This window comes from Pteropus alecto, unplaced genomic scaffold (assembly GCF_000325575.1).
Source record: "Pteropus alecto unplaced genomic scaffold, ASM32557v1 scaffold43, whole genome shotgun sequence".
NCBI classification, from domain to species: Eukaryota; Metazoa; Chordata; class Mammalia; order Chiroptera; family Pteropodidae; genus Pteropus; species Pteropus alecto.
Window position 1 is genome coordinate 5,647,892 of NW_006435764.1, and position 12,963 is coordinate 5,660,854.

The 12,963-nt window shown below is 55.6% G+C and overlaps 1 protein-coding gene across 2 annotated transcripts in view; it reads right to left on the reverse strand.

Annotated features, from left to right (window-relative positions):
* Positions 1–8,847: 8,847 nt before the first annotated feature.
* Positions 8,848–12,963, reverse strand: part of FRMD8 (FERM domain containing 8) — a 20,242-nt gene continuing 16,126 nt past the window's right edge. For both annotated transcript variants that reach the window (XM_006911109.3, XM_015588850.2), the window contains 2 exons: positions 12,473–12,677; positions 8,848–10,542 (listed from right to left, as the gene is read on the reverse strand). In XM_006911109.3, coding sequence (XP_006911171.1) covers positions 10,424–10,542; positions 12,473–12,677 — 324 coding nt within the window. In that variant the 3' untranslated portion in view covers positions 8,848–10,423. The remainder of the gene's footprint in view (positions 10,543–12,472; positions 12,678–12,963) is intronic.

A 12,963-nucleotide genomic window follows, 5' to 3' on the forward strand; every position in this document is an offset into this window, starting at 1 on the left:
CGGGGCGTGCGCGGGGCCCTCCCGAGGCAAGCGGGCCACGTCCGCCCCTTGGCAGCCAAGCAGCCCCTAGAGAATCGCCCACCCAGCTGCGGTCACGGTGTCTCTGGTTAAGAAACCCTACTGTGATTTTGTGATTTTAAAAAAACGGTTGGGAGAAATTCGATTAGTAAGTTCAGCCCCAAGTTGTGAGTTGCCTGTAGTAACTTCAGGAGTGTGCGTCATGAGTTTGTTATTCTGTTACCGGGGGCCTGGAGGTTGGAAGTGTTTTATGAGATATCCCTTGGGGATAGAATACTTGCTGATTGTTCATGATGTGTTAAGTGGAAAAAGACAGTTCCAAAGTAATGAAAAGCAAAATCTTGTTTGTGCAGACAATATCTAATTACCTGGAAACAAGAGCAAAGGGGTGTAAATATTCAACCCATTTTACTTCCGGAGAAAAAATATATTTTTTAAATACTAATTTGTCCATCGCCGGTTACAGCCTGTGATAGGCCTCGGAGCCCATTTGATGACTGTGGAGCGGGTAACTGCCCGCTGGCTGCCCATGGTGCAGCTGGCCCCCAACCAGCATTTTCTAAAACACAGGCACAAGCAAGGGGGATGAACTATTGTCCCCTCCACCGAGGCCAGGCAGGACTTGAGCACTTGGTAAGGATTTTGAAAAGAGTAGTTGGCATCTCTTGCCAGTGTGGGGCCAGAACAAGAAAGAACCACAGCCTGGGACCTCCATGTGGCCTTGTTTTAGCCCTGGCCTCCTGAAGTACAGGGTGGAGGAGGGGCAGTGGTCAGAGTAACCAGAACTGAGAATGGCTTCATGGGCCAACTCCCTGCCTGGAAGTCCCCTCCCAGGGTAACCACCCACACCCCAAACAAAACCCTCTGTGACAACACACTCCACTCTTGGCAACCAAGATGAAACTGGGGCAGAATTTTTTCCCCTGCCTCTGGGAGATGGCATCTGTGGGTGGGGCTGGCCGAGCTGCCACACCCGGTTCTCAGAAAATAATGACTCTACCGACTCGTGACTCTCGGCACAGAAGGTCAAGCATGCGGCAAGCCCAGACTTGTTCTCCGAGGCTGCTTAACCGGGCTCTGCCAGGGGAAGATTCTGGCAGCTCTCCCTTCTCGGAGATGTCCTGGCAGCATTTCCATGGGTGGGCTGGGGACACTTGGTCTCAAAGAACAGTGTGCCAGGCGGGAGTTGCCTGTCAGAATGTTCTGGAACACCAGTAGGTGTGTATGATACCAAGCAAGTGTCTTCCCTGCTGTGTCACAGTACTAGGCCGTGGGGGTCAGTTCCTTATTTATCAACGAGGTGCCCGAGGGGCGGTAGTCACCAGCCGTGGCTGCTTCCTGGGCCCAGCTTGATGTCTCAGCTTGCTTTTTTCCACTTCAGGTCTAAAAATTTCCCTCATTCGCAGAGAACCTTCTCAAATCCCAGAAACAACTACCTTAGGTTTTATTTTTCAAAGAGTAGGAGGAGGTGGAGTTAGCAACACACAAAGCATTAGAATTCTATAAAGTTGATGATTCTTCATCTCAAAAGAAACTAAGGCTGGCCTTTGTGCCCTGTGTCCAGAGCTGCCCTGGCCACCCACCCCATTTTCAAGGACAAGACGGCACAGTTGCAGAGCGTCCTTGTTTAGAAGTTCTCCCGTCCTCCGAATTTCCCACAAGCAGTTTTCTTTGGGAAAGGATCTCCTCTGAGATGAAGATGGAAAACCACATAGGAACATCTCTGTCCTGCCTTGGGGGGTGGAGGTCAAGGCAGTGCTCACAGTATGATGGACAAACATTGGGTTTGGGCTCTGCTGCTTTCTCTACAAAGAAGGCTAAAAATCCCTCCATCCTGACTGGGCGTCAGTGTGTCAGCAGATTTCTCTAGATCAGAACAAGCTGTTCCAGCAAACAGCAGTAAACAGGACTTGGGGCCCTGGGTGGGGCTGGGTGGAGATGGGCCTGCCCTACCCGGGTGGGGGCAGGGTGGGGGGGCAGGAAGCCTGCTCCTTTCTGGGTGGCCCACACAGGGGCTCAGGGTTGGAGGGAAAAAAGACAAGAAAGGTTCCCCATTGAGCAACATCCGGATTTCAGGCCAGGGCCCGGGCAAAAAATTTCTCACAGACATGGCTGCCTCCCACCTAGTTCTGAAGTCAGCTGAGCTCTTGTTTTCAAACACATGCCAGCCCAGGTGAGGATCCAGGCCATTTCCTACAGGAGCCCCTGTAGGAAAGGAGAGAACGAGAGTGGAAAGGGGTGCTGCTTCAGGTTCACACCAAGGGCAGGACAAGGATGGTATTGCTGCCACCATTTGAGAATGTGCCACCCCTGTCTCTCATGGGTCCAGTTCCAGAGCTGTGGCCTCAGTCACCCTGGGCTCTCTACTCTCAGGAGACCCTCCACTGGGGCCATCTCCTCTGAGCCGTGAGGCCCCTGGTCTCAGGGCTCGGGGAGGAAAGTGCACAGTCACTGCGTGCTGGCGGGGCGCCCTTCCTGCCTGCTTGCCTCACAGCAGCCTGGCTCCCACCCAGCCCCCACCCCGACAGGAAGCCAGGCCGCAGCCTGGGCTCCAGCCTGTCGGCCCCCACCTCACAGCAGCATGACCCTGGGCGCCCCCTTAACCTCTCCCAGCCCCGCTTTCCTTCCTCGCTTCCCACTCTATGATTCTGACCCGTACTGTTCTGCCTGGAAGGCTCTTCACCCATGGCCCCTGGCCCAGCCCTCCCTCAGCTCCTTCAGGCCTCTGCCCAGAGGTCACCTTCTCAGTCAGCCCCTCACCCCACTGGGACTTGGGCTCCTTTGGGGAGGGGCTTCCATCGGTTTTGTCCTCCACCGGAGGACAGCCCCTGGCGTGTTCCAGGCACAAAGTGGATCTCGGTAAATGTGTTGGCCAAACAGTCTATGTTTTGTAAAGACTTTCCACCATGAGGCTCTCAGTAACTATTTATGACATTCAGGGACTGACTGCAGGAAGGACATGAGTTCTCAAGTCAGCAGTCACCCCACAAACTTCATAATGGGCACAGACCTGAGGGCCTATCCTATCCCCACCCCAGACATTCCCCGCTCCCAGGTCAGGAGACAAGAAAAAAAGGGGGTGGGGGCTGCTCACGGGGAATGTCTGGGGTGGGGAAGGGAACCAAAGCTGGCAGAAGGCATTTGAGGGAGAGGGTGTCAGGGATGGACAAGCCCCAGAACCTGGTTTATTAGGAGAGGAATAGGTGGGCCCACCTGCATTTCACGCTCCCATTTTCTTGGCCCACGTGGGCCAAAAAGAGGGAGCGAGGAGCTGGGAGGGGATCCATCTCACACATTTGACTTGCTCACCTATGGGCTCTGGGTCCCTGATGCCCTTTCCTGGCCACTGCGGGGGGGCAGATCCAATTGGGGTCCTCCCCCATTCTAAGGCCACGCTTCCACAAAATAATTCGGACGGCGTCAGTCCCCTGCATCTGAAACTCTAGGACTCCCTGCCACATACATACAGTAACTCCTGGGCATCAGCCCTCAGTGCTCCAGACCTTCTGACCCACCTCTTCCCGCTTCCCTGAGCCCTGCCCAAGCTGGCCTGTCTAGATCCCACCCTGCTCTTCTCTGGCCAACTCCTTCACTGGTTCACAGTCACCTCCCTATGTCCTGAAGCCCCTGCTCCTAAGTGCTCACCAAAGCCACTTGTCCTCTCCCCACGCTGAGCACCTGTGTCCCTGCTCCCCCGCCCACAGCAGAGGGCAGGCCCGTGGAAAGAGGGAGCTGATTCCCCAAGCCTGGGCTTCATGGACCACTGCTGTGCCCCTCCAGTGGTCCCCAGGCCTCCTCAGCACTCATGTGACTGACTAAGTAAGTCCCAGCTTTCACAGACCCCACCCTTTCAACTGTTCCTACTTTGTCAGCCTCTCCCCAAGCCCCACCCACCAGGAATCCTGGAGACAGCGCTTTGGGCCAGGAGCTAGGCCAATCTGACACCAGCCATCTTCCACCCCTAGGTTTGCACAGCATCCAAGAAACCCTCTGCCTTCCCCAGGGCCCACCTGCAGCCCCTACTGCTGGAGCTTCCCACTTCTGCTAGGTCCCTGCCCCTGGTCGGTCCTCAGGCCTGAGCTTTGTCCTCTAGTGACCTTGCTAGAGCACTGGTGGCTCAGACTGTACCAAAACCTCCAAAGGAGGTTTTTCTGCCCTGATCCCCCTTGGCCTGCCCGAGTGGCATCCATGAATGACGTATGTGTGGCGCCAGGGTTTCTACGGGCAGAGCAGAAACCCTCTGAGTGGTTCCTTTGGCCCCTGGAGGCTACTGACCTTGATGCTGTGAGGGAGGCCTGTGCTCTCACTGGCCCAGAGTGTCAGTGGTCCCTACCACCCCTTCACCAAATGCCAAGGTCGAATGACCACAGGACACAGTTTTAGGGAGGAGCTGGGACTATTATTCTCCCTCTTGCAAGTTACACTTAGAATAAGTAGTTTAAAATAGATGGAGGGCTCAGTATGGGTGGGGGAGGGAGGTGCTGAGGGCCCAGGACAGATGAGAAAGGAGAGGGACCTGGGACAGTCAGCTCCTGTGGGCACAGAAGGAAGCAGGAGGGAGATGACCAGTCCCAGGGTGTGCCTACCCACCTCCTGGATTCCCCCAAATAACCCTAGTTTTAAATATTTTGATTCAATGGAATTTAACAGGAAAACAAAAAATTCCAAAGCAGAATTTGTTTTCAGGACATGGATCATGATCTTTGGAAAATGTGGATCTGATCACCAAATGGGGAACCTAGGGGAAGCCCCTGTGTGTTGCTACAGATTCGAGGTACCGAGATAAGGGATAGGAGGCTCGGGGAGCTGGAAGAAAATGCGGGAGCCGTAGGCAACTGCGACCTAGCTCTTTATTTCAGCAAGGGCACAGCCAGCGTATTTATATACACAGGTCAACAATGGTGGCACACTGCCAGATAACAGAGGTCCCCGCAGGCCCCGGCAGTTTGACACATGGTTTCATAAGGGGAGAAATGCTGATTCTTTTCCACCCGGAAGCTGCTACCGGTGCGCGCGCGCGCGGAAACTGACTACAGCCATTTTTCTCTCTCGTCGCACCCTGTATCTGGTACTCTGAGAGGTCTGGGGCGCCCCGCATCAGGAACGGAAGGAAGGTGACGGAGCTCAGAAGTCAGGGCGCCCTCTCTGCGGGGGGGTGGCCATGCAGCGCCAGACCAAGGCCTGCCGCGTTCAGCCGGGTTTCCGGCTGCGCACATCCGGCAGGGCGGTGCCAGGTCGCCGTCTCTGCGGCGGAACTGGAGGAAAGGGCGGGCTCAGCTGCCCCCTGCCGGCCACAGCTGGACCAGCAACCTGCGGGCAGGGGCAGTAGCCGACTCCGCTCCCCCTTTCCCCTTGGCCCGCATTCTCAGCCGGGTGGGGCAGAAAAAGCAGCCGACCGTGGGGCACCAGGCTTGCTGCTTAAAACTGAAGTCCTGGCCCTGGCCCGGTGCCCGCCACCCGATCTGGGTGACGCTGGGTAGCCTGCCTGCTTCCTCTGAAAGGTGGAGCTGATTTGGACAGGAAGAAGGTGACTGGTGGCTCCCAGATTAAGTGGTGGAATGACCCAGAAATGCCTCCTCTTGTCTGGGACCCTTCAGAGCCAGGTGCTGGCTGAGCCAGGCCATGTGTGCCAGGCTGGTGGAGGCAACCATTATTGTTTCTCCATGAAACCCAAGGGGATTTTAAAATAACTACTGATGCATTAAAAAAGCCCAAAGACGACCAATAAGCCATGAGAGGGGTGTTATGGTTTGAATTGTGTCCCCCCAAATAAACGTGTTGAAGCCTTAACCCTCAGTGCCTCGGAATGTGATCTAGCTATAAACAGGGTCTTTGCAGGTGTAATTAGGATGAAGTAGAGTAGGGTGGGCCTCTATTCAGTATGACTGGGGTCCTTATGAGAACACACAGAGAGAATGAAGGTAGAGATTGGGTTTATGCAGCTGCAAGCCAAGGAATGCTACAGACTGCCTGCAAAACACCAGAAGCTGGAAAAGGCAAGGAAGGGCTCCCCAGAGCCTTTCAGAGGTACCGCGATAAGGATTGTCCCCACTTCACTGATGAAGAAGCTGGGCCTCAGAGAGCTGACTTCTGACCCCACCATGGCAGGGTCTCCTGACCCTGCAGACACCACCCCTCCTCTGCCAATAGGTGCCATCATTTACAGATGTGCGCACAACACTGTCCTCTGCCCTTGAGGGTGGGAAGAAAGTATTAGATAGGTACCAGACCTCCCCCAACAACCTTAAGTAGGTATTATTACCATCTCCATTTTAGAGATTAGGAAATCGAGTCCCAGGGTCTCGGCTCTCCCAAGAGAGTGGTCTGTTCCCAGGTGGGGGTAATGCAGGCTGGGGCTGTGTTGGGAGGCCAAGGTGGGGAGGGTGGTTGAAGAGTCCAGAGCAAAGGCCCCAAGGCAGGAGTTTGGAAGGGCAGGGCAGAGCGCTTCACCCACCAGGAAGTCGACTCCCAGGGGATCTTTCAGCAGCACCTTGAGTAGAGCTGGGCTCCCCACAGGGGGGTCTGGTTCCCCACAGCAGCATCTGACATGCAGATCTGGGCTCCCTCCCCTGTCCCCTTTGGCCATTTCAAGGTGCCTGGAATTGGGATCATAGGCTCCAGGCCTGCTGAGAACCGAGATCTCCCCCAGCATCCAGCTTGTCTTCCCTGCATCTGAGAGAGCCCTCGACAGGTTTTTCTAGGAGTCAGCTGTCTCCTCTCCCCAGCTGCACCTGGAGCACATGGCCACGACCAGCACGCAGGCCCAGCAGTGAAGGCTGAATTGAGCCTAGAACAGGAAAGGAAGGCGGGGGAGGGAGGAGGAGGACACAGTCTGGGTGGGTGGTGTCCTCCCCTCTCCCCCTGCGGTGCTGGTAAGAACACAAAGGCCCTTCTGTGGAGCAGAGCCTTCTGAAGACTGAAATGGTGTACATGTGTGTGGCTGGGAGACGCGTTTTGAATTTATGCCCATGACACAACTGGGTAGCGGCGGAGACTGGGCAGTGGCCTGAGTGAGCCGCAGAAAGGGCCCACCCAGAGCAGAAGCTCCTCTGCGGTGCTGGGAGGGGTCCGGTCCCCTGGTCAGCTTGAGCTTCACTCAAACAGGCAACCCCTTTTGCTCACCTGGCCACCAGCACGGGAAGTGTGATGACGCCTGGTCAGAGATGAGAAGAGAGGAGGCAAATGTCACCGGCCCGGAGCACAGAGCAGGGGAGGCGGGTTGTGGTAGACAGAATAAGCCCCTCAAGATGCCTGTGCCCTAATTCCCAGAGCACTGTGAATGTCAGGGTATGTGGCAAAGGGGAACTGAAAGTAGCTCATCCGCTGACTTCACAGGGAAGTGATCGGGAGTATCCACCTTGGCCCCGTGTAGTCACACAAGGGCCCTTCGGCACAAGAGTCAGAGAGAGACGTGAGCTGGGCAGGTCAGAGTGGCTGCTATGAGGACACCACGTGCCTTCGCTGGCTTTGAAGATGGAGGAAGGGCCACAAGCTGAGGAACACAGATGGCCTCCAGAAGCTGGAAAAGGAGAGAAAACAGATTGTCTCCTAGAGCATGGAATGCAGCCCCGCCAACACCTTGATCTTGGCCCAGTGAGGCTCATTTCAGATGTCTGACCTCCAGATCTGAGATGATGAACGTGTGCTGTTCTAAGCCTCTGAGGTTGTGCTGGTTTGTTACAGCAGCCGCAGGAAACTAACAGGTGGTGAGGCCCGACGGGTGGAGGCCAGGTTCCAGGCCCGCCAGGCCCCAGACAGGAAACTAACAGGTGGTGAGGCCTGACAGGGCCTGGGTGGAGGCCAGGTTCCAGGCCCGCCAGGCCCCAGGCTGGTGATGCTTCCTTACTCACCAGAGTGGGAGCGTCTGCGCCATCGCAGGCCCTGGCCTCTCAGAGAGAGCCCATTCTCCCTCCCAGCTTTCAGGACATGAGACTTTGGGATGATGAAAATAGCTAATGCCTATTGAGTACCTAGACGACAACGGATCCTAAAGCACCCAACATCCCTAGGAGGTAGGTGCTATTATTATTCCCATCTTAACGGTCAAGAAGTGGAAGCTCAAGGTCAGTGCCTCGTGTAAGTGCCCATGATCATGGCATCACACTGTCTTCATCAAGTGGAGGACCCTACAGAAGACAAGGCACCATTCAGTCATGGATGCCCGAGGGGAGAGGCCCTAGTCCCGGGACCTTGGCTGCTGTGGGACGCTTGGCTTGCTCCTTCCAGCTCCTGAAACGTTCAGTGTGAATCCCAACCCCAAATACCCGCAGTTATCACTGCTGCACAGCTTCCTGCGGGGCCCAGAGTGCTCTGGAGGGCTGGCCGGATGTTGCCCTCCCTGCAGACGGGATCTGTGGGAAACAAGTTGCCACTTGGCAGGGCCCAGGGCACGACCAGCCCTGAAGGCGGGCACGAGAATTATCCCAAACTCCTGGATTCTGTGGTCTCTGCCCTGAGGCAGTGCCCTGGGCCCCATCCCCCAGTTGTGTGCAGGGACCTGGTGGCACATGGTGGTGTGGCTTAGGATCACAGGACAGGGACAAAGGCTCTAGCACGCCTGCTGTCTGAACCTTGTTCCCCTGCCTCCCTGCAGAACTCCTACCTGGGTTCCCACCATGAACCTCCAAACCCCTCCTGGACCTTCTTACCCCAACCAACCACTAAGACTGGAAAACTTCCCGCTGGGTTCTCCATCCGCTTTCGGCTCGAGCCCCGAGGGCTGCATCCCTTGATGCATAGTTATTAAAAAAGGCAACATGCAGCCCGCAATCAACTTCCAGGCTATAATGAACATTTTCATTATTTCATATCATAAACCACCCTGAAGACTGCTGGAAACTGATTTTATTACTAATCAGTCACATGGTACAAAAGAAAGAATATTCAAAGGACATTTAGTAAAATGCTGCTTTGTCCCAAAGGGCAGGCGGAAAAGGTTAAGGCACAATGGATGCTTAGAAAACAGAGGAGAAAGACTGAAGAGTAAAAACAAGTAATTTGTGTATATCCACCACCCACCACAACCCCATCGGCCCATCAGATAAGAATCCACCTGGCATCCAAACAGTGAGTGGGACGAGAGAACCAGAGAGCCGGGAGCCAGACAGGCTGGGCGGCCAGTGACATCAACTCCAGGGAGGGAGATAAAATGTCCTCTGCTGGGACATTCCAAACGGCTGGGGACACCCATTTATTACGGCAAATAACAAAAGTCTCTGCTGCCAGAGGCAAGCCCAGCTAAAACATCTGGAGCGCTTGAACATCAACAAAGGGAACAAACAGGTGAGCAGGCTCTAGCACCTGGAGACTAGAGGTTCACATTTCCTCTCCCAGTCCCCACCAGGAAGGGGAGACAAAGCAAGCCCTGTGCTGAGCAGAGCCCGCCTCTTTCCTGTGGAAAGTCCCAGGAAGCTCTGAGAACTACAGCCCCGCCAGAGGAGACAGGGCTGGGAAGGGCTTCCTCCTGGGCCGGCTATGCCCAGCGCCCACCCGCCCTCCGTAATCTGACCTGAGACAGGATGGTGTTATGGGACTTCCGGGAGGCAGGCTGTGCTGGCCCCCAGGGCCAGGCCAGATGGAAAGCACACCTGAGGGGTAGCCAGTAGCTCTAAGGTTGTGGGGTTCTGAGCTGCCCCAGAGTTCACAGGCTTCATGGAACCAGAGCAGAGAAAAAGGCCAAAACTCAAACCTGGAGCCCAAGGGGGTTTGGGAGCTTCTCCGAGTCTGGAGTGTGGATCTGGTAGGCTTGTTGGTCCCCAAGACAGCCACCTCCCAGCACAGTGACATCACCAAAAGCTAGCAAAAAGGCACTTTTCTGCTGGTCAATGTCTCCTGCCCCTGAGCGGGGCCCTGCCCAGCTCCATCCAGCCAGGGAAGGTACGGTGGGGGGCGTCTCGCCTTCTGTTCCTGTTGAGGCTCAACCCAGGGAGGCCCCCTTCCTGCTCGACAGTGACGGCCCAGCCTTGCAGTGGCGGAATGCTGGCAGAAGGAATGTGGGGATGTGGGCACCAAAGTCCAGGAAAAAGACCAAAGACACACACGTGACCTGCAGGTCCCGAGCCCCATTCCTCAGCCTCCTGCCACTGGACCTGCCACTGGGGGCTTCAGAGCAGCGGACACGGTCCATCTTGAGAGGGCACAGCCAGGCCTGATCGGCTGGTCCTGAGACGGCAGTGGGGCCCAGCGTCCAGAGCAAGGGCAGGCAGGCTGCGAGAGCGACGCTGCGGGAGCCCCAGCCAGCTCTGCACAGCCCAGGCGCTGCCCAGGCGCACAGGTCACTTCTCCACGCCCAAAGGAAGCCTTCCTCCCCAACTCAAGGGCGACAGCCCGGCTGTGCCTTAGGGAGGACAGCGCTGGGCCAGGTCCGGGGCCTCCCCACGCCCTCCCCCTGCCCGCACTGCCACCCTCAGCTCTGCTCCGGGCTCTCGGCGGGCTGCACCACAGTGTAGCTCCCTTGGCCCATGGACAGCTGCCGGCTGAAGAAGGACGTGGTGCGCTTCGGCTTCACCCGCTTGATCTGCTCACCTGTTGGGGAACAGGAGGAGCTCGCTGAGGGGAGGGCTGCCGGCGGAGGGCCCGCCCCCGGGAGCCCGGGCTCCGGCTGAGCTTTCCTCTTCACGCCCACCAGCTTTCTGCCCTCAGTGCCCCACCCTTCCACCAGTGACAGGATGGGTGGGTGGGGCGTGTCACCAGCCTCCCAGATCAGAGGTAAATCGGGGTTTGCATCGAATGGTGGGCCAGCTGTGGTGTCTGAGGAGCTTTGACTAAAACCTGTTCAAGAACAGACCAAAGAAACGTGACACCTACCACACTCATGACTGGCCGAAGGTGAGCCTCGGTAAAAGAATTCTTATAAGTTAAAAATTTCCAGCCAGGTGACCAAGGTGAACGTCGACAGGCGTAAGTCATGTTGATAATGCATCTTTGATACGGTGATAAAAATGGCGCTCTGCCTCTGTGACCTCCTCCCCAAACCCATAAGCCCAGTCTAATTACAAGAAAACTGTCACACAAATTCCGATAAGGGGTCACCCGACGACATCCCCGATCATTACTCCTCACAACTGTCAAGGTCATCAAAAACAAGGAAAGTCTGAGAAACTGTCACAGCCAAGAGGAGCCTCAAGAGACATGACAACTAAATATAGTATGATGTCCTGGACGGGATCTTGGAACTGAAGGATTTAGGTTAAAACTAAGGACTTTAGTTAATAATACTGCCTCAATATTGGTTCACTAATTATAACAAATATACTCTATTAAGATGTTAATTTTTAAAAATCAAGCAAAAAAAGAGGCAACACACATGAATAGTAATTCATGAAGAAAATATAAATGATCGCGCATAAAAAAATGGCCCAATTTCACTAGTAGTCAAACGCCAACCCACACGAGTTCTCTCTCTGGACAATAATGCCTATTGGTGGCCGAGGGTGCAGAAGGCAGGTGGCACCCTCTCTTCTGGGAGGGACATAAGTGGGCACGCCCTTAGACCCAGCAACCCCATTTCTACAAGTTCATCCTGGGGGACCGGTTCAGAATCAAGGGGAGACTCAGTACAGGTATGTTGTCTGCGGTAGCTGAAAACTGGAGGTAACGGTGCTGCCCAGCGGCGGGGACGACCACGCCAGCCCCGCCACGGAAGACGGCCAACGGTGACAGCTGTGCTACAGAAAAACTCTTTTGCTTTTTCCGATTATAAAAATGACACACGTGTAAAAAAAGTTAAATGCTCTAAAGAAGCACAAAGGAAACGTTACAGCGACTGATGACTTCATGGGGTCTCTCCGCCTCGCACCGCGGACGCTGCCTTGCACGTTGCTGTCCTATCACCTGATTTTATGAACCCTGCCATTTAATGTAGTTCTTTGTTAACGCGTTAAGAAAACCTCTTTATTTTGGAATAACTCTAGATTTATAGAGAAGCTGCAGAGATAATAACACCCTCATCTGGCTTCTTCCGATGTTAGCATCTCCTGCCGCTGTACTGCATTGGTCAAAACCAAGAAATGGACATTAAGACAGTATTATTAACTAAACTACAGACTGTGGGATTTCACCGGTTCTTCCACGGATGTCTTCTGTCTGCTGCAGGCCAGATCCAAGATACCACTGCATTTGTACCAGCTGCACTGACTCCACAGGATGTGGTGCCATCGTTTCTGTACCCACACCTGTCATAGCAGACACTGGGAGTTTCTAGTCTTTCACATCTGGACAATGCTGCGTGAACATATCTGTGGACGCAGCAGTGAGCAGGGACAGGATTCTTACCACCAGGGCCCCAGAGGCCTCCAGTTCCTGATCACAGAGCTCAGACGACGAGACGCTCACACCCAGTCAGGTCCCACCGGCTGGAGGCTAACTCGGCCCTCCCTACCTGCCAGGGCTCCCCACAGCATGCGTTATGTGCGCGTGTGTGCACGCGTGTGTGTACCGCAGAGGGGCCACTCACCCTCCTCCACGTAGTCGATGGTGGAGAGGTGCTGGATCCGGCTGCACACCACGCTGCCCTGCCTCCGCAGCTGGGGGCGCTGAGTGGGAGGTGGCGGGGAGCCGGGGATCGAGGGGGAGCCAGACGCGCTCTCTGTGGGGGCGGCGGGCTCCACGGCCTGGTTTAGCTCAATGCAGTACTCGATGAGGCTGCTCATCAGTTCAGCCTGGGGAGGAGAGAGGGGCCAGCGTGAGGCCTGTGCGGTGAGCCGCAGCCCAGGCCCCGTCTATACCGCTGCAGAGGTCCTTGCAGGGCGGGCAGAACCAGATGGGCGCCTCTTGCCTTCTCTCTGGCGGGGGAGGCAGATGAAGAAACCAATGCTACCTACACAGGAAAGGAAGTGGGGGGCTTGTGCTCCATGGGCTGGGGGCAAGGGTGGCAAACCATCTGCGGTGACTTTAGGGCTTGGTCCTGGTGGATGAGTAGGGTCCCAGGCCCGGGAGGGAGGGTGA